This window comes from Berghia stephanieae, chromosome 11 (genome assembly GCF_034508935.2).
Source record: "Berghia stephanieae isolate SIO BIC M18660-M18661 chromosome 11, UCSD_Bste_1.3, whole genome shotgun sequence".
NCBI lineage: Eukaryota > Metazoa > Mollusca > Gastropoda > Nudibranchia > Aeolidiidae > Berghia > Berghia stephanieae.
The window spans coordinates 747,477-767,736 of record NC_088370.1 but is presented as its reverse complement, the minus strand read 5'-3'; the positions used below and the strand labels follow the sequence as shown (position 1 = coordinate 767,736).

Genomic DNA, 20,260 nt, shown 5'->3' with positions numbered 1-20,260 from the left:
TCTAGTAGCGTTAGCTCTCCTCTTTCTAGGGTGTTGTCGAATGCGTGATCTATTTTTGGAACGATGATTGAGATTTCTCGGAAATGAGACAACGCCCATTCCATTCATAACATTCATTGCCTGCTGGGGTGCGTAGGAATATATCTTTTCAATTATGGTGTAATTGGAGTATATTTCATGTTATTTAGATAATAAATAATTGTTGCTGTTCAATAATTTCATCATTTGTGAGGGAAACATGGATTTTTCATCGAAAAATAAAATGAATGTAGATTAAGCATCTAGCATATGCGCTAACTTTTGTCGCGAATGAATTTCTACCATAATGAAAGGTATGTAAAGAAGTCCCTTCCTTTTTGTGTATGTGTGTCGGATCGTCAGATAGGGGTGGATTGAAAGTAGCAAAGACTTCAATCAAGACGTGACTGATGTGCTGTAAGTAAAAGACAGACTGATACATATAAAAATCGCAAAAGGTTATGAAATAACAAAAAGCAGAATCTTCATTTGAAACGTGGCGAACGCCAAGACAACCGTAACTTCTACCGCCATCTTTTCTTGTGAGTAACCTGAAGAAAGAAAATCATCAAAAATGGCATCACTCTATGTGGGGGATCTCCACCCCGACGTAACGGAGGCTATGTTGTTTGAGAAGTTCTCAACATGTGGACCTGTCCTCTCCATTCGTGTTTGCAGAGACATGATGACCAGAAAGTCCTTGGGCTACGCGTATGTCAACTTTCAACAACCACATGACGGTAAGTTCAGTATGGCCGATGGCAATGGCATCTGGCTTGATTCCTTTTTATTTTGGTTAGGGCTATTTGTCAGTACTGACCAATTGGCGCTGACACCTATTGGTCAGTACTGACCAATGCGCGCTGGCTTATTCGTCACTAATGGATTAGGGAGGCCTTCCCAAAACTCCTCGTGCTAGCATTTCTTTCAGTTTTTATTTTCATCGTGGATCTTTTTCATGCCTTTATTTATTCATTTTATCATCATGTATCTAGAAGCATCTTTAAAACTCTGGAAGAAAAACTAATAAATAGAGGTGCCTAAATGAGTCAATAAAATGGAGATAAAGATAGAGGGAGTAAATCTGACTCATGGATGAACAACACGAAACAAGTATCAAGTATTATTTACACCAATTTCATCAAAGTGATGCATTGAGGAATTTCAAGCTAAGTTTTCTTTCTTTCTTTATTTTAGAATAATATAGTTTGTTTTGTGTTTTTTAAGAGAGAGGCACAGATAGACACACACACACACAGACAGAGAGAGAGAGAATGAAAGAGGGAGAACGGGAGTGGAACGATGCGTTTCAAAGTTATATTTAAAATAGAGGAGAGTGATAAATTAATTTTAAAAAGTATATATATATATATATATATATATATATATATATATATATATATATATATATATATATATATATATATATATTTATATACCAAAATAACAGCAGGGGCATTATACGGCAAGATCTACCTAGTGATTGTGAATTCTGGGTCCAAAAAAATATTTAATGATTATTATCAGCAATGAATAGGAGTAGCCAAGAAACGGAAAGGATGAGTAGTTAGATATTCTAAAAACTGACCTTATAGTGATTGATTCAGGATGATTTCTTTAGAAGCTTGATTAATGAATGTACATGTAAAATGATGATGAAGATGAAGGTGAACAATTAGATGAAGGGGAAAGGAGATGTAAAATATCAACAAAGGGAGGTAATCTGGGAGGATGATCCCAAGAAAAAGATGAATACCAAAATATCTACTAAGGGATACAATATTCGGATTTTTAATAAGGGGCGCACCTTTGTCTTCTTTTTCTCAGCTGTTCACAATGTACAGCTGCAAAAATTTGTATGAACCTCTGGATCATTTTGTCCTAGTAAAATATATTTTTTCACGAATCTTAAAACAATAGGAAAGAATTTCGCTTATTACAGCTATATTAAAATCGATAACTAGTAAGTATTGGAATCTAAATATGATTATAGTGTCAAAAATATGATTTTCCGCTTATCCATTTTGAAAGAATTTGTTAAATTGGAATGTTCGGTTAATTGAAACATATGATGTTCGTACAGAATCTGAATAAGAAGGAACGACAGACATGTTTACATTTTATAACAATATACGTTATTGATGAATACAAATGAAAGTGAACATCACGCGCTTCCAACATTATTTTGATTTCAAATTTTTGAGAAATAGCTTGTTCTTTATGCCAAAGAGGATTACATAAATTTAATGTAGACCAGTCAAAAGTAGAAATTCATCAATTTATGATACAATGTTTCCACAAATATGTGCTTGTGTTCAACAACAATAACATGCAAAACTGAGGGTTGATTGTGAAATTCCAATTCCATAGCTGTCCTCTTTAATGACTTATCGATAGATAAAAGTGGACTTCTTTTCGCAGCCTTACGAGAGAGGAACCGATAGAGATTCCGTATCATATCGTATTGTTTAAGAGCTTATAGGTTTAAAAGAAAACTTAAAATGCTGTGTGAAACGTTCATGCATAGATACAATTTTTCAAAGTTAAATATAAAAACATTCATTGTTAATTTGACAATTTTGAGTATTTAATCACTAGTTCAAATGAGTTAAAGCTAGAGATTCATATCAGTCTTCGGTAATTGTGACGTGATGTAAATAAAAAGCAATAAATTACAAAGTCAAAATGGGATGCAAACTACATCAGTTGTTACTTTATAACAGTTAATGTGTGTTGCTTTTATTCGGAAAATAGTATGATATGAACTCATAACCACTAGCCGGAACTACCATGTCACAAGATTATTTTGAAAAACGATGAATTCATCTTACTTTGTGGTGCGAAAATGTTTACATTTTTAGCAGAGTAAAATCTCTAATTTTATGACAGGGGTTTTAAAGTAGATTTTTATAGGTCGTGAAGAAGAAATCTTTTTTGTGATATGGCATCACAATACGGGCCAAAATGTTTATTCAGTTAATAGAAATTGATTCGGAGGTTGACACAAAGTTTTACAACTTTTGATAGAAAGACATCTGAGAAAAACTAGAAAAACATGCGCCATTCATAAAAAATATGACTACTATACTATAGTTCATTCCTTACAGTCAATGAGTAGCATCAGAATCAGATCCATAGTTACTTCTCAGATCATTGAGACAAAACTATATATTCAGACTACTAGTACAATCCTTTCAGTCAATGGATCCATAATTCCCTCCCATAGTCACAGAGATAATTAGAGTGATTGAGTTGGGTGAGTAACTGTTGTAACAGTAACATCTCAGATCATTTTGATCAATGAGGCAAAACTATATATTCAGAGTACTAGTCCCATACGATTGACAGTCATATCAGCAACACCAGATCCATGCATAACTATATATTCAGAGTCCAAGTTCCATCATCTATGGTAATATCAGACCCACTCACTATTCTAGTCTAGCTATCTAGCAATAGCAATGACTCTATCTATCTAGCAACTGTTGTTAGTAGTAGAAAGGACTGTTCATCAAGTTGTGAAGTTGACGTGACGAGCAAAGGGCCCTCTAGACTTATACACTAGACTAATACAATAAAGTCAATATTTATCAGTTAACCATATAGAAAAAAAAAGATATAAATATAAAGCCACAGGCCATAATAAAATAAGAAACAGTAATCCGAATCAGGATGTCGGAGTCTGATCACCATATCTGTGCGACTCGACAGAGCAAGCACGACAATGACAATGGGTCCAACTATCGTCTGCAGGAACTACAGCCAGATGCTAATTCTAAACATTTCTTAAATAATAATTATTACGCAATTATTATTGGTACTTACCACTTTTCAAAGACTCTGGTTCGATAAATTAGCCATAGATCTATCTAGTTATTAAAAGGAATTGAAAGCAGATTCGTACTTTCGCTTTTAAAAAATGAAAACAAACCCAATCACTCAATTTGTAAGAGGGCGTCATAAAAAATAGTTCATACTTTCCAGTAAAATTGTTGATAGTTCACTACTTTTTATAAATTTTCATATCATTCAAGATATAAGAAATATTATTTAAAACTTATGGTCGCCAATTAACCAATTTCTTATAAAGTACCGAAATTATAAGAACAGAATCAATTATTGTGCATTCAAGGAAATTGTACCAAGGCAGAAAAGTAGTAGTTTTGCTTGAAATCGTTAACCAACCAATGGCCCCCACTAGCGGGGGCTGAAGATTCCTCATGTCAATCCTTTCAGTAGAGTAATCCTTGATATATATATATATATATATATATATATATATATATATATATATATATATATATATATAGTTTTGCATCTCTCTTTCTCTCTCTCTCTTCCATTGCACACACACACACACACACACGCACACACACATTTACAAATTTTCGCCTATATTATTATGACAATCATATAAATATATATGTATTCTGTGTTTACTTGATAAAGGCCTAATGCCGAAACGTCGTTTGTTTTGTGTTGTTCATTCATAAGATAGATTTACTCCCTTTATCTTTATCTCCTCTGGAAGTAACCTTGATAGATTTGTGAAATTTGACCATTGTTTTGATTCTCGGCCGCCATTTTGATTTGTAAAGTATTGAAAGGCAGTGCAAAGCAGTCCTCGGGTTTTGTTGTTTTTTTTTCTATTAGGTTTAGCTCGTGGTCGGAGGATTTTTTTTCTATTAGGGTTAGTTATTAGTAAAGGTGCCGAGGTGTTTGTTTTTCCTAATGAGTTAGTACTAGATTTGCTCTATAGATGGAATGTCTTTTGCAATTGATTAAGGATTCTTATTTATAAGCTGCATCACCAAAAGATTGCAATAATACAGACACTAGTCGGGTTTGTTATGTAAAAACAAATATCTCCTGGTCTTTTGGCCAAAAGTCTATCATAATCTCTTGATATAGTGGGCAGCATTATAGGCCTCTAAAATGTTTAATTGGAAATGACAATTCATTAAATTATATTTGCAAAAGGTCAGGATGTGTCTAATGATCAGAAGTGCTTTAGGACTAATAATATATTAAATAACTATGAATAGCTAAGTTATATTTGCATTAGATTTGGGCTTGACTGACGGGCCGGTAGATTTTCCTCCTTTTTGACAAATTGTCATTATCATCACTGGATAATATCTCGTATAGTTTGGAAGGCAGAGCGACCTAGATATAAAATCGTTCGATATGTTATCAGTGTGGTTTAGAGACGATACTATCTCATAAAGTGTGAAGGGCAGAGCGACCTAGATATAAACTGTTTGGAAGTGTTAGGAAATGAGTTCCACGAAAATCATGGTTGTGGTTTGGAGAGGATCGATAATATATCACGCACAGTTTGGAGGGCATGGCGATCTACACTTCCTGGTTTCTACAAGTGCCCATTTATCATTGACCAGTACCACGAGGTACCACAAGAGACAATTTATAAATATTTAAAATTGATTTTTCTTACTATATTCATAAAGCATTTTGATAGTCATGGAAAACACTTTTTAAATTTTGAAAATCCATACATAAATAAGTAATTGAGAGCAAATTCATTTTTCAAGAACTTAGAATTTTTTTGCTTGTCAACTGATGCAAGAACATGTTCCGACTTTGACGTCATGTAATTAACCACTAAAAAGATTTATCATACTTGTGAAACACGTTTTAAAGCAGAGTGACTAGGTAAATAAAATATAACAAGATTTGAACCAGACACAATTTTTTTTCATAAATCTACAGACTGTTGAAATTCCCCCAAAACACTCGTGAAAGTTAATGTTTTGGCCTCCAGCATGACGGAAATAGCATATTCCTTAAACTATATTAACATAATGTTCATACAAAATGACATGTAATTCACGTCAACGGGTAGAGAGTACTCCAGGGAAGAGATCCAATTTTTTTCAGACATTTTCTTCAAATGATCTTTGAAAAATAAAGAAGTGAACATTAGTAAACACGCAATTTTGTATGTTGGCAGAAAATTAGCTATAATCACGAGTAAAATGATGAGATATCTCCCAAAATAATGGAGATAGAAGAAAATTATCCCCCGCCATAAGAAACCAGACCTGCTAAATTCAAAAATCATCTTAACTTTTTCATAAAATAATAAATCAACCTCTTGAGAAACCCCTATAATCCCAAGACAACATATTTGTACTTCCGCAACGTCTGTTTTCACTTCCATTCTACTTTATGGACTTGTCTGGTAATTATATTGCCTGGTTTTGCGTTGGCCCTCTTTGGTTGCCTAACCGAAAGGGTGCAGTAAAATGTATCATTCCTATTATTATTATGGGGGATGATTTTTCCACTGTAAATCGTCTCTTTGTATGTTATTAGGAGGGTATCGATATATAAGTTGGCAATAGAGTGCTTTCCTCTTATACGGGATCATGCGCTTGTGCCCAGCATGTGTGTCTTTTGTGCCCTCAACCCCCATACCACCCCAAAGTCTTTTTAGCGCCTTAAGGTCTATGACGCGTGACTGTATCCTGATTTCTGTCAGTGCTGACCAACAGGTGCTGGTGCCTATTGGTCAGTACTAACCAATAACCACTACGTTTTATTTTTCTAGTGCTAGGGTTTAGGTAGGTACTTTGGTAAACATCCATTTGGTACTCCATCATTGAGCTGATAAATGGCCTAGTGGCTGTGAAAATTTTTTTGGGACTTTTGAGTGTTGGGTCTCAGAAAAAGTTCCATAGATTTTTTGTTTATGAATGGATTTTAAGGATGTCTGTCTTATTTTCTTCAGGAGGAATTATTCTATCGTTTGGTTTGGTTTATTTTTAAATCAATGCCATTTAGTATTATCTGATTAATTATCTTTTGATGTGGATAAGATAGGGTATCATTTAGCTTTGAATAATTAAAAAATTAGAAATTTGTAAATCAAAATTTCAGTGACGTGGTTTAACATCTCAACTTTTTAATAAAATTAAATTCAGGGCAAAGCTGTATACCGCATCCATGAAATTTGTTCAAGCAAAATCCTTACTCAAATCTTAACGGCCATCTTAGGTCAGTTTTGAAATCCAAATGGTGGCTTCTACCGATTCTACCAGAAATACAACAGTTTCAGGTCACAAAGTCCGTCAGTAAATCACAAACGGGGGGGGGGGGGGGGGGGGGGGGGGGGTTCTACTTACACGGTAAAACCGGGCACCTAGCCTCAGGATCTTCGTACACGGTGACTGGTTTGCCGCTGCAATTCAAGCACTGGATGGGCCTCGCAGTCTCGTGTGTGTTTGTGTTCATTTTTTAAAATCAATAGAATTTTAACACATTAAAGGGAGATTCGGTCATACTTTAACCTAACACCAGATCTTAATGTTATTAAAACACAAGCTATGCGATTTTATCTTAATTATTGAAGCCCGAGTCGAAATACTCTTACTGCTCTCTTGTGGAAAAAAAAAACAACAAACTATTATGCATTAACAATAGGGAAACTATTATCTGGGGGGGGGGGGGGGGGGTGGTTAAAATCAGTTTCACTGTTAAGAGGCTAAAGTTGCACGAAACATGCACCGTGAAGCATCTCCGTAACAGCCTTTGATCTACGTCATCAGGCGACCCATTGTTTCTTTCATCTTACCCATGCCCATGGGGGAAGATGTCAAACTGTCATTCCTTCCCCCTACCATCACATGGTAAAACGAAAACGTTCTGCTGCTTAGTTCGCAAATACTTGTAGGATTTCTCCCTCAGTAGGCGAATGTAGATTAAAAACCAAGACATCGGTTAACGAATGTCTAATGCCAAACTATAGATTCTCTGGTTCATCAATCATCACGCACGTGGCCATCTGGCCCAACTTCTTTTTTTCTAATTAATTTTCATTTTTTCATTCTTCAATTTTCTCTTAGTTTCAATCATTCGGTTACTTTCCTGGGGGGGAGGGGGGGGGGAGGGTTGATATTATTACAAAGCCTTTTTTAAAAAGCAAAAAAACTAAACAAAAAAGCAACAACCACCAAACAAGTATCTGTATCTGTATGGTTGGCGCTGAAGAAACCAATGGTCTGGTTGTATTTCAGCGGCGTCCTCATTGGGCGCGGGCCCATGTCAGTCGGGCCTTGAAATCGTTTAGGTGTAGTGCCATGATGACCAGTTCATCCAGCCCATTCCACTCCGAGATAGTTCTAATGAAGAAAGAATTTCTGTAGTTTTGTGTTCTTGTCTGTGGGATTTTGAAGCAGTTCGAATTGTTTGTGGCATATCTCTCAATGTGGTTTTCGGTTATGTGGTTGGCGAAAGTGAGTGCTCGGATTTTTCTTTTGTTTGGTCGTGGCGTGAAAAAGGAGTCTGCCTTTATTGATGGTATTTGATCTGTTATTATCTTGAACATGAATGACAAGTAGTAAATAAATGGAAGGAAAAAACTCGCCTCTTCAACATAAACAGTTCTATAAACGAAAATACGGTTTTACTCTGGGAAGCCAAAATCTTGGTCTCCCTAGCCTCTACCTTCAATCAGTAGTCAATACAGTCGTCAATACAGTCGTCAACTTAGCGAGAGACTGTCTGTCCAGTGGGGGACTCCCAGTCACAGATTTTGAGCTTTTTGCAATAGTAAATTTTGAGTAAAATCATAACTTTGGAACCGTTTATCCTTTATCTTAAAGTAAGGTATCATATTAAATGGTTTGTAAAGGCCTATCTGTCTGTCTATTATTCATTTTTAATAATGTCATTACTACCTAGGCCTATTAGTATTACTAGTAGTAGTGCCATTAGTGGCAGTGGTGACTGATTGTCATTGGTTCCGTTCCTGTCCAGGTAAAAGAATCTCCAGTTTAGTTTTCTTTAATGCTTATTAGACTAGACTAACATCTGCATTTGCCATAATTTGCCCAAAAGTTGCCACAAATATTAACAATAGTTAATTGCCCTTGTCCACCTGTCATAATCCCCGGTTCACTCCCCATTGGAGTCCCATATCCTGTGGTTCCAGTTCCGTGTTTACTCAACAAGTGTGATGTCCGCCTTCCATAGCCCTGGGTCCCACCTCCCATTAGGCACTTAAAATGTTTGGCTAAGTCTGTGTCACTGTCACAGTCCTCCCATTCACCTGCGTGACTGCTATTTTTTTTGTGAGCTACAGGCTATATTCAAACGGAATCCGTATCAAAATCCATGGCTTGATTCAATTGAGATTTCTCTGGCCTCTTACTCTGGTGTTTCTGTACAGAATTTGATGAATTAAACTCGAAAAAAAGGGATTTAAACGTCTATCATTTGGTAAATTCCCATCTTTAAATTCATTTAGAAGATATCATAATGGAGTAGGCGAGAAAATTAAGTTTTTTTTTATTCATAACGAAAACCCCTTGAAACATTTTTTTAAAAACCCATAAAATCAACCATTTTCCTTTCCATTGATACAATTTTCAACTCTAAACTGCGTCAAGGGATAGGATACCCTTTGAGGTTTCCATAAAAATTACACTCATTTCAAAATCCACCAAAGTAATGTCATGTCAATTGGACTGCTGTAGTCAGCGTTCATTGGCTCCTAGTCTGGTGACATTGGTGTTTCAAGGGAATCCCTTTTTATAATTTCAGTCAGTGGGAGCCAAGTTTGAGGCTGATTCTTATAGTAATTTTGGGATTTTCGGGGTATAAAAAAATTGATTTGACCTAGAGACAAAATTCAAATGAATTTATCAAAGGGTTTATATACTGCATGCATCACAGTGAACCAGATTATATACTGTCATTTGAAAACTGAATTTTTATTTTCAAATCATTCTGTATCATTATGAGATAAAAAAAAAACGACATTATTAGGGCACTAATCAACAACCTCCATATCCTTCTCTTTTATCAACATTGTAGTATTTTGTGTCACCAAAGACATTTTACAGCTTAAGCTTATAGGATTTTTATTAGAATAAGAACATTACATGGTTGTGAATCAAAAATGTTTGAAAAAATTTAATTTTAAAATTTATAATCTGGACTAGAGTTAAAATACATATATCCATATGAAAAAAAAAAAAAAAAAAAAAAAAAAAAAAATATATATATATATATATATATATATATATATATATATATATATATATATATATATATATATATATATATATATAGTGACATTATACATTATCTGTGATAACTGTAAATTTTCAATTTCCTGGAATAGATTCTGAGAACTATTTGACACAGTATCCCATACCCCTAGAAAAAATGACACATTGAGAGAATAGCGAAATAGCTTTCCGTTGTTCACACTTCTTATTACCTATACTTTTTTCGACCGTGTTTTTCATGCCTTTATATTTTGAGAAATTGCTATTCAATAATATTTCTAAGGTGATAAAATATCAATTTTTTAAAGGATGTTCCTAATAATTAGACCCAAACCACCCCATAGGAATAGGGTGGCAACAACACTTAACATTAACAGAGAAAGTGATGGAATTGGCAGGATCTGAGATGGTCAGTGCAATGGTCAAGGGGAAGAGATGGACTGGATTGGGCATGTATTTAGAAAGGAAAGTGGGTTTGATTTTGTTGCTATAGCAATGGGATGGACACCAGGGGGAAAGAGGAGTGAGGGATGCCCAAAACATGGCGCAGAATTGTGGAGAGGGGAAAAATGATGTTGGCTTTTATGCTCCTGGTAGCGAGCAAGAACTAAAGTAAGGGACTGGAGCAAATTGAAGGAAACTGATCAGGCTTTTGCGCCTCTTGGAGATGAGAAAATTATGGTTAAAGTTAGGGTATCAATTCTGGAATAACTACCGTTGTGAAAAGAAAAAAATATTGTAGTTTCATTTTTAATTGAACCGATTCTTTACACCAAAAGAATGAAAAAAAATCGTCTGCAGCTTTCAATTACTCTGATCCCTCAGGACCGAATTATTCAGCAAAAATAAGCTATGAAGTTTATGGATTCCAGGCACGTTTGCCTCCGTTTTTCTAGATAATAAGCATATCTTGAACCCTAGATGCCTTTTCATCCTTTCCTTCTACCTTTGTTTCTATTTAGCAATCTCTACAGTTGGTTCTTCTATTTTGTATTCGTTTATCTCTCCTTATATATCATTTTCATATCAGCTGAGCGTGCAATGGACACCATGAATTTCGACACCATCAAAGGTCAGCCCATTCAGATTATGTGGTCTCAACGTGATCCCTCTCTCAGGAAGTCTGATGTTGGCAACGTCTTCATCAAGAATTTGGATAAGAGCATTGACAACAAGGCTTTATACGACACTTTCTCAGCCTTCGGAAACATCCTGTCATGTGAGGTGAGTGCCAAGAAACCGGCCCTATATGTTACTATGAATGTCCTACAACTGAGATTATTTCTGGGATCGTACCTCTCGTGTCCCAATTCCGAATTTGGGCACAAATGAAGAACCACATGGCTGTCAGTTCACATCTGGCTGTCACCAAGGCTTGACGTGTTTTGTCCCTGGATTATCCTCTGGACGCACTACCAGATTGTTATTGCAGTGTCAGTCGCATAATATAGGGAATGAGATTAGCGGAAGAGTAGCGTCCCTTGATTGGACGTCACCCATAGTCTGTGACATCACCGGCGGAAAAGTTATTAGAGAGAGAACGTCATGTTGGTTGTGCGCATGCGTCTCTCGTCGTCCCGCGAGGACGACTAATAACTTTTCCGCCGGTGACATCACAGACTATGGGTGACGTCCAATCAAGGGACGCTACTCTTCCGCTAATCTCATTCCCTATATCCATAACATAGATTTTTAGACAGTATTCAAGGTATGGCAAATATTGCCTAATCTCACACCCTAGCATAGGCTGGTTTAGAAAAAAATAGATAGGTATTTTGGGTGTGTAAAGTAGGATACCCGTCCTGCGTTCATTTTTTCCGAACCTATATAACTGAGCAGCAGCAGATTGGTGCAGTGGTATGCTGCGTATATAGATTTTTAAGATACCATGAAGACAAAAATAGAAAAAATCCTTTATATCTTTTGTTTTGTTTCGATATACATTTATAAATTCATTTCAGATTGCCTGTGATGAACAAGGCTCCAAAGGTTACGGATTTGTTCACTTTGAAACGGAGGAAGCTGCCAGGCAGTCCATTGCCAAAGTTGATGGCATGTTGTTGAACGGTAAAAAAGTGTAAGTGGTCTTTATCATTCATTTTGTGTGGTTGCCCTTTCATGTGCATTGCCAACTATTTTCCATGTTAATCCATCTTCATATCTGGCACAGTCCGTGTCTGTATGTGATGATTATCATTGTTGTGTTTTGTCTTGTTGTCATTCTGTCCTCCACATGCTCACTTCCTTTCAACAAATTCTGGTGTTTTTTCAATTCTGCCCCTTCTCCATATATGTCCGACAGGATTCATTCTTTTCCTACATGATTTTAGACTTCATTACTTGCTAAAGTCTTCTATATAAACCAGGTTTCAAATGCTTTTAAGTCGTTTTTTCTAAACTGTCTAGTTCATATTTCACAACCATGCAGTAGCATTGGGAAAGGATTTGTGTCATTTGCAATTTTATGGAAATTTGTATTTTTGAATTTATAATATAGTCTTGTGGACTGTTTTGCTACCGTTTATATATTTCTGATGCATCGTTGCAATGATTTGAGATTAGTTTTAGTTAGGGCAAATTTAAGAATTATTATTTTGCCAGTTTTAATTGCCTTTACCAAGGAGGACTTATTGCCATTGTGTTTGGAACTGGATTTGATCTCAAGGTCAAGGATAACATTCTTTACATCATTGCAGATGGCCCATTCTACCCAGATTTATTTATACGTAGTAATCTATATATTATTTATCTAGCACACATTACATTGGTACCCGTGTAAAGTCTCAAATGTACAAATCTATGGTATTGGTTGACATTTGAGTGCTAATCTAGGAAATAGGTTGGAGGTTGCTGGAGATGTTAAACAAGCAACAGATTATTTTATTCTGTTTTCCCGCCTCCTTACTTTTCTTCATTTTAAAATTTGTTTTTTTAATTTGTCAAGTGCTTGATTCCAACCCACCCTGCCAAACTTCTATGTATAGTGGATACCAATGCATAATATATTTTGTTTTTCTTCTCCAGGTTTGTAGGTCGTTTCATTCCTCGCAAAGAGCGCTTGATCCAGATGGATGACAAACACCTTGAGTACAACTGGATCTACATCAAAAACTTCTCTGAAGATGTAGATGATGGAAAATTGAGAGAGTTGTTTGAAGCGTATGGCAAGATCATCAGTGCTAAGGTAAATTTTGCAAGGCAAGAGTTGAAATGAATGAAGATTTTGGGTATTGTGTCAAGTGTCGCACTCTAAGCATGCAAGCGCCACTTGCAGTATATAAAGCCCAACCTGGCTATGTGGTCTTGTGGTATGACATTCGCTTTCGGATCAGAAGATCGCTCGGTGCATAGTTGAGTCCTTGGAAAAGGCTCTTTACTCACATTCTCTCAGCGTACTCAGGTGTAAAAGAGTACTTGGCCGTTAACAACGTTGTCTCCGTCCGAAAAAAAATTGTATTACCGCCTAACAGGCTTCATGTTCCATCCTAGATGTTAAGTGTTGCTGTTGGCCATGGACCCCTTGTAAAGCGCTTTGAGCACGTTAAGTGGATATTGCGCTATATAAAAACTAAAAAAAAAATCTCAACCCCTCCCCTACGCTTGTGACCAACGGGTGTTAACCACAAGTCATGTGATCTAAACATTCATGTTATTGTGGAAGTCCCGCTGTTTCATGTTTTCTCAAAATCAACTTTCCTGCAATTGCACGGTTAAAGTCGGATGCCCTTATGGTTTTTTTTAGTCCCCGGACAGGTTTTATAATTTTTAAAATAATAGAAATAACAAATGTTGTTAGTTGGCGTGTCGGGGACTTTTTACAAAAGTAATGGTCAGTTTTAGTTGGAAACTGACAATGTCAAGAGTGGTGTGATATTCCTGTCTTTTTTTTGGTCACAAAGAGGTTGATCACCAAGATTCTTGCAGTATTTGTATGTGGGTGTGAGCGTTAGTCCCTATTTTATGTTGAGGTTATAATTATCGTTTTTTTATTTGTTCATTCAGGTTATGTATGATGGCAGTGGAAAATCTTGTGGCTTTGGTTTTGTCAGCTTTGAGGATCCAGAATGTGCTGAAAAGGTAACCATTTCCTGTTATTTATTATTGCATTTTGGGGAATTTGGATCTGCTGCTGAGGCCTAAAATTACTTTTCACGTTAGTTTTTCAATTATATTTATTTAACACTAACTTGAGCAGTGAGCCAAACAAGGTTTTGAGTTTGTGACTTCCTACTAGAAATTGTATATTGTACATGAAGCCAACCATCACCAGACCCTCCCTACTATTACGAAAGATTTGTAGCTTTACAAAATTTTTGCCCAGATTTCAGAGCTTCATGAGCATCTCTAGGTCATTAACGCTTATTGAAAATGAAAGTTGATGCCAGAATACATAATGTAAAGGATTTTTGAAGCGTTATTTTATCCTTGTAAGGGTAAGTTGTTGTGACTTAATGTAACTATAGCAACTAGATTATTTATCTCTTAGAAAATGACACTTAAATTTTCAAGTAGGCAGGTCTTTATCATAAAATATGGACTGCCTCCATTTGGCATTCAAGAGCAACAGAATTTTAAAAAAGAAGTGGGCTGTGTATGGAAATTGCCCTTGCATGTCCCGGGATTTCGATTTCCTGACCATCAAATTGAGAAATACTGATACTGCCATTTCGGCTCATAGCGGGTTGTGCATGTTAGGCATCCCGTTTTAGCTCTGAGAAGTTGGCTGCTATGGTTGTATAGCATGTACTTTGATATTGTTTTTAGTGGAAGTTTACTTTCACCCGATTGGTTCTGATATTAAATGTTTGAAAATCAATTTTTTTTTCTTTTCTTTTTTAAGGCTGTGACAGCCATGAATGGCAATGAATCCACGGTTGGCATTCTTTATTGTGGAAGAGTCCAGAAAAAAGCTGAGCGTCAAGCAGAGCTAAGAGACAAATTTGAGAAGATCAAGCAGGAGCGCATTAACCGCTACCAGGGTGTGAGCCTGTACGTGAAGAATTTGGATGATGTTGTGGATGACGAGAGACTGCGTAAAGAGTTCTCCCAGTTTGGAACCATCACAAGTGCAAAGGTGAGGATGTTTCAACTTAACTTACCCTGTACAAAGGTCGGATTTTATTTGGTACATTCGTTATCTATTATATATTTTATTACAATTGTCCAACAAAAAAAATCAATTATTTGATAAGTTTATCAGTTGGTTTCTTGTTCTGCTCCATGTATATAATGCCCAACACCCTGGAGATGAGGCAATCCAATGTGTCATTTTCCTCCCTTGTTGGGCCACATTACATTGAATGACTTGGGGGTTACTTTTGCAAAGTCAACACAGCAGGTCTTGTGTTGAACTTGACTCCAAATCTGACATATTTGATCTATATATTCAATGTGTAGTTTTCAAGGCTTGTATTCCATCTTTTTAAAAGCAGCTGCATTCTATCCAGCTCTTCCCATCAATCTGCTATTATATCGGGTGTAAATTAAGTCCACGAAACTTAATCTTAAGTTCAAATTCCAAGTTTTACGTTTTAAACAAATTTTGCTCTCGTCAATGCTGTGTTTATCTTTCATCAAATTTTATGACTTTCTTCAGGTTTGTTCTGACATAATACTGTTTTGAGACATTTGGATCACAGATATGTGCAAGAATCAGTATTGTTCATTGTTAAACCTAGAATTTGATGTGATACATTTTCATTTGTACATTTTGACCCAATAACATTTTTTTCTCTTTTTCATTTACTACCTCATCCATGGCCTCTAGGTTGGGTCTTCTGACCTCCCATGGTGGGCCACTTGCTGTGTCTTATATCCCCTATATGTTTTCTTAGTTGCTGTCTGTCTTGGTTTCGGATTACTTGATTTTGTCCTGGCCCTTGCTGTAGTCCTTGGTTGGGATGGAAACAAATCAAAAGTCTTGTGTTTATGAGAGGTGGCGTTTTTTTTCCCTTGGAAATCTATGTACTGAAAGTAATATTTTTTGTTACATCTTGTAGTCATTTGAGTGTATTTCGCTTAGTAGGATCCTGTGCTGGTTTCTGGATGAGACTATCAACTGATCTCATACTAAGAACCCTGATAGTGTGCCTTTGGAATCTGCATCTGTTCCACCCTATTCCTGCACTGTTTAACAACCCCGATTCCTGCACTGTGGGGTACAAATAATGTACCCCAGACTCTCACATAAGGAAAACACCTTAATATTCCTATTCCTGCACTGTGGGGTACAAATGTACCCAAGACTCATAAGAGCAATTTAATCTTTATATATTCCTATTCCTGCACTATGGGGTACCTATGTATCCTACACTTATATGAGAAATATATAAATACTGTATGGATTCCTTTTTTTCAGCACAATTAATGCATTTCAGAGTAATGGAGATTTATTTTAATATTAATTCAATATCTGTACTTTGGGTACAAATGTTGTTCATGTGGAGTGTATGTGCCTCTTCTTATCTCTAATTCATACTTGTGGTGTGCAGTTCCAGTACAATTAATTGCACAGGCCATTTGAAATAGTATTTTTATTTCATACAGTACATGCAACCTGTAGGGCCTCTTTCTGTTCTTCCTGTTGCATGTACTGTATGAAATGAAAATTCTATTTCATATGGCCTGTACAATGAATTGTACTGGAACAGCACACCACAAGTATGAATTAGATATAAGAAGAGGCACATATACAATATCTATCATGCCTCATATTCGGTTATCTTCACACCTAAACAAAGGGATGATGTGTACAAATACTTTATCCAAAGACAACGCCAAGGCTACTCTGTTATTATTATTACCATCCAACAAGCCACTGACCATGATCAAGATTGCTTGTCTTTGCTGCAAAACTAGTTATGTTAATGCTGGTGATCCTCTGACGTCTTTAGTTGTGTTCCCAAGTCAGTTTGCTTCACACACACACCCACACACACACACACACACACACACACACATATATATATATATATATCCTTTCTTTTAAAAATATAGCATTGTGGAGAACATTGTGCTTATTTGAGTCAATAAAAAAATTGATACGGTACACAACTCTTCTGAAAGATTTGAAAATTAGAAATGTATTTTTTACAGATAGATAAACAGATAACTTGATTTCCTTTTATAATTTAAAGTCAGTTTGAATGTTCGTTGAGTCACACAGATATCATAAAATACGTACCATGAGACTAAACAGTCCCAAAATCAACCAATTTCGTCACTGTAAAAAGTTGTCAGTTTGCGTCATCTATTTATGACATCAAGTATTATTATTACTTCCGTTGTGTTGTTGATTTAGCGGTGATCAGTTTTGTTCTAATTGCGAGTATGAATGTGTGTATGTGTGTATGTTTGTGTGTGTGTGTGTGTGTGTTGTGTGTGGTGTATACATGTGTGTGTGTGTGTTGGCATTTTTCAGCAAATCGTGGCTTTCATAGTGATATTATTCACTTGATCACATGAAGGTATTTCAGTCGCCATTTTGATTCTTTTTTTACTATTAGGGTTAGCTCGAGAGGTTAGTCATAAGTGTTATTAAAGGTGCTAGGGTGTTTGTTTTTCCATAAGATAAGTAAAAGGGAGACATTCCGAAAGCTCCTACATCCCCAGTATTCTTTAAATTTGTATTTTCACCGTTGATATTTTGTCAGGCATTTTAAAAACTCTAGAACAAACCTTGATAGATTTGTGAAAGTTTAAAATTTCCTAATTTGACCATTGTTTTGATTTTCGGCCGCCATTGTGATTTGTTAAGTATTGAAAGGTAGTGCAAAGAAATCCGAGAGTTGTTTTTTTACTATTAGGGTTAGCTCGAGAGGTTAGTCATAAGTGTTATTAAAGGTGCTAGGGTGTTTGTTTTTCCATAAGTTAAGTAAAGGGGAGACATTCTGAAAGCTCCCCAGTATTCTTTAAATTTGTATTTTCACCTTTGATGTCACGGGTCAGAGGCTATAGTGGCTTACACTTCATGTTGGGCCACACAGAAAAATCAACCGAAGATATACCAAATTACTCAGACAACGTTGTTTACCAATCTGCCCTCATTAAATGATGGTGAGTACAGTATCGAATGAAAATAGTTCTTTCCCCGCGAAATTGCGGGCTTTTTACTAGTATATATATATATATATATATATATATATATATATATATATATATATATATATATATTTATATATATCCAAAATAACTTATTAAAACCCCTGGTTTTGTCAAACTCAATCTGTTGGAATTTCTTGTGTGAAATGGACAGTTGCAATGGTTAACTATTCTCTGAATAGGACATGGTCCATTGATGATCATTTTTCACAAAATATATTTATCAAACAACTTCTAGAACCATTTACTGCTCTAGAGGTCGTTTTGAAATCCCTTGCAAGCTTCCTCACTAGACACAGTACTATTGATACTTTGTGGCTTGCTGCGGTGATTTGAAACAAGGAAAGTTGGGGAGTCCCACAAACCTCACTTATGTGTCTTGGCATCAGACTGTTTTAACAGCGTATGAACTTCGATTTAGGGACCCAATTTCATGTTGTAGAGCTCATTAACCCCTCCCCCCCCCCCCCCCCCCCCCCCCCCCCCCCCCCCCCCCCCCCCGGAGTATTTTCGTCTCAATTCAGACTTCCATGTCCTCATATTTCCCCAATTCACATTTAATTCACTCGAAAGCCTGGTACTGGTAGAATAGTCGCTAGAATTTCCATTTTTGGATCGTTGCATCCATAATGAGCCTTTGATCAGCCCTATCCATCACAGCCAAGTGAGTGAAAGGGATGATTTGTTGTCATTAACCTCTGATTGGTTATGGACTTCCTTTGGTATTCAATCAATGGCATCACGGAGGTCTGTGCTTGTGCTCCCGGCAGAGAATTAAGAAGGACATCAAGAAAATGTGATTCTTCTTTCAAAGCTTTAGAGTTGCTGGATAGCTCTGGCCAACCTCCTTGACTCTTACGATGCTCATTGATTAAATGTTTATCCCAAAGTTAGATTCCGGTGCCATGGCTTGGTTCACAATCAAAACTATCCCAATCTGTGTTTTGTGGGAAAGGACTCCAGACTTCATAATAAGCACACCATAGTCTCGAGGAGATGGTGTATGGCTGTAATTGATAATGCATCTGCCGTATCTGACCTTAATCTACCTTTCTTGAGACATTGCTTGAGGCAATTGTGGAATTGTCCTTCTCTCAATGCTGGGAAAAGCAACTTAAAGATCACCATTGTTAGGTGAAAAATGGAGCAGAAAGAAATTGATGTATTATTGTCAGAACCCGACAAAACCCTGCCTGTTTATGTGAAAATCATGTTTTACCTATTTTAATTTTAAAAACAGGCTTTCCTTCAATAGAAATAATTTTCAAAAAGTACTAAGAAACGAAATTATGTCCGGGGTGGCAGCCAATGAGGACATAGGTCATAATAGCAAACCATAGAGGTGGGCAATATGGGTGAAGGACATAATAGCAAACCATAGAGGTGGGTAATATGGGTGAAGGACATAGGTCATAATAGCAAACCATAGAGGTGGGTAATATGGGTGAAGGACATAGGTCATAATAGCAAACCATAGAGGTGGGTAATATGGGTGAAGGACATAGGTCATAATAGCAAACCATAGAGGTGGGTAATATGGGTGAAGGACATAGGTCATAATAGCAAACCATAGAGGTGGGTAATATGGGTGAAGGACATAGGTCATAATAGCAAACCATAGAGGTGGGTAATATGGGTGAAGGACATAGGTCATAATAGCAAACCATAGAGGTGGGTAATATGGGTGAAGGACATAGGTCATAATAGCAAACCATAGAGGTGGGTAATATGGGTGAAGGACATAGGTCATAATAGCAAACCAATGAGGTGAGTAATATGGGTGAATACCATAAGGAAAACAGAGATTTTAAGAGTTATAATTTTTATAAAAAAGGGACAATGATCAGGCTAAAACATTTAACGATTGACTGAGGGAAGGGGGTGGGGGGGGGGGGGGGGATGATTCTGTGTCAATTATGTTCTGCATCAGGGACATGTATTCGTTAATGTTGGGGCTGATGAAGTTGATGAGAGTAGAAAGTTTGTTGAAGCCTTCATTAGTTGTAGAAAAACTTCTTACAAAGTTTTCGAATGTTCTGAGCCAATCAATGCGTCCAGGCTTTGGACGCTTCGGAGGAGTTAGGGTCCACATTTAGCCGTTCTGGTCT

The 20,260-nt window shown here is 36.4% G+C and overlaps 1 protein-coding gene across 5 annotated transcripts in view; it reads left to right on the top strand.

The window, feature by feature from the left end:
* Window positions 1-305: 305 nt before the first annotated feature.
* LOC144956780 (polyadenylate-binding protein 4-like) overlaps window positions 306-20,260 on the top strand; it is a 39,167-nt gene continuing 19,212 nt past the window's right edge. For 2 of the 5 annotated variants that reach the window (XM_078887484.1, XM_078887482.1), the window contains exons 1-6: window positions 320-758; window positions 11,083-11,276; window positions 12,014-12,129; window positions 13,077-13,236; window positions 14,055-14,129; window positions 14,893-15,126. In XM_078887484.1, coding sequence (XP_078743610.1) covers window positions 593-758; window positions 11,083-11,276; window positions 12,014-12,129; window positions 13,077-13,236; window positions 14,055-14,129; window positions 14,893-15,126 — 945 coding nt within the window. In that variant the 5' untranslated portion in view covers window positions 320-592. Of the gene's footprint in view, window positions 759-11,082; window positions 11,277-12,013; window positions 12,130-13,076; window positions 13,237-14,054; window positions 14,130-14,892; window positions 15,127-20,260 lie in introns of all 5 variants that reach the window. The other 3 variants (XM_078887486.1, XM_078887485.1, XM_078887483.1) reach the window with 3 other exon arrangements.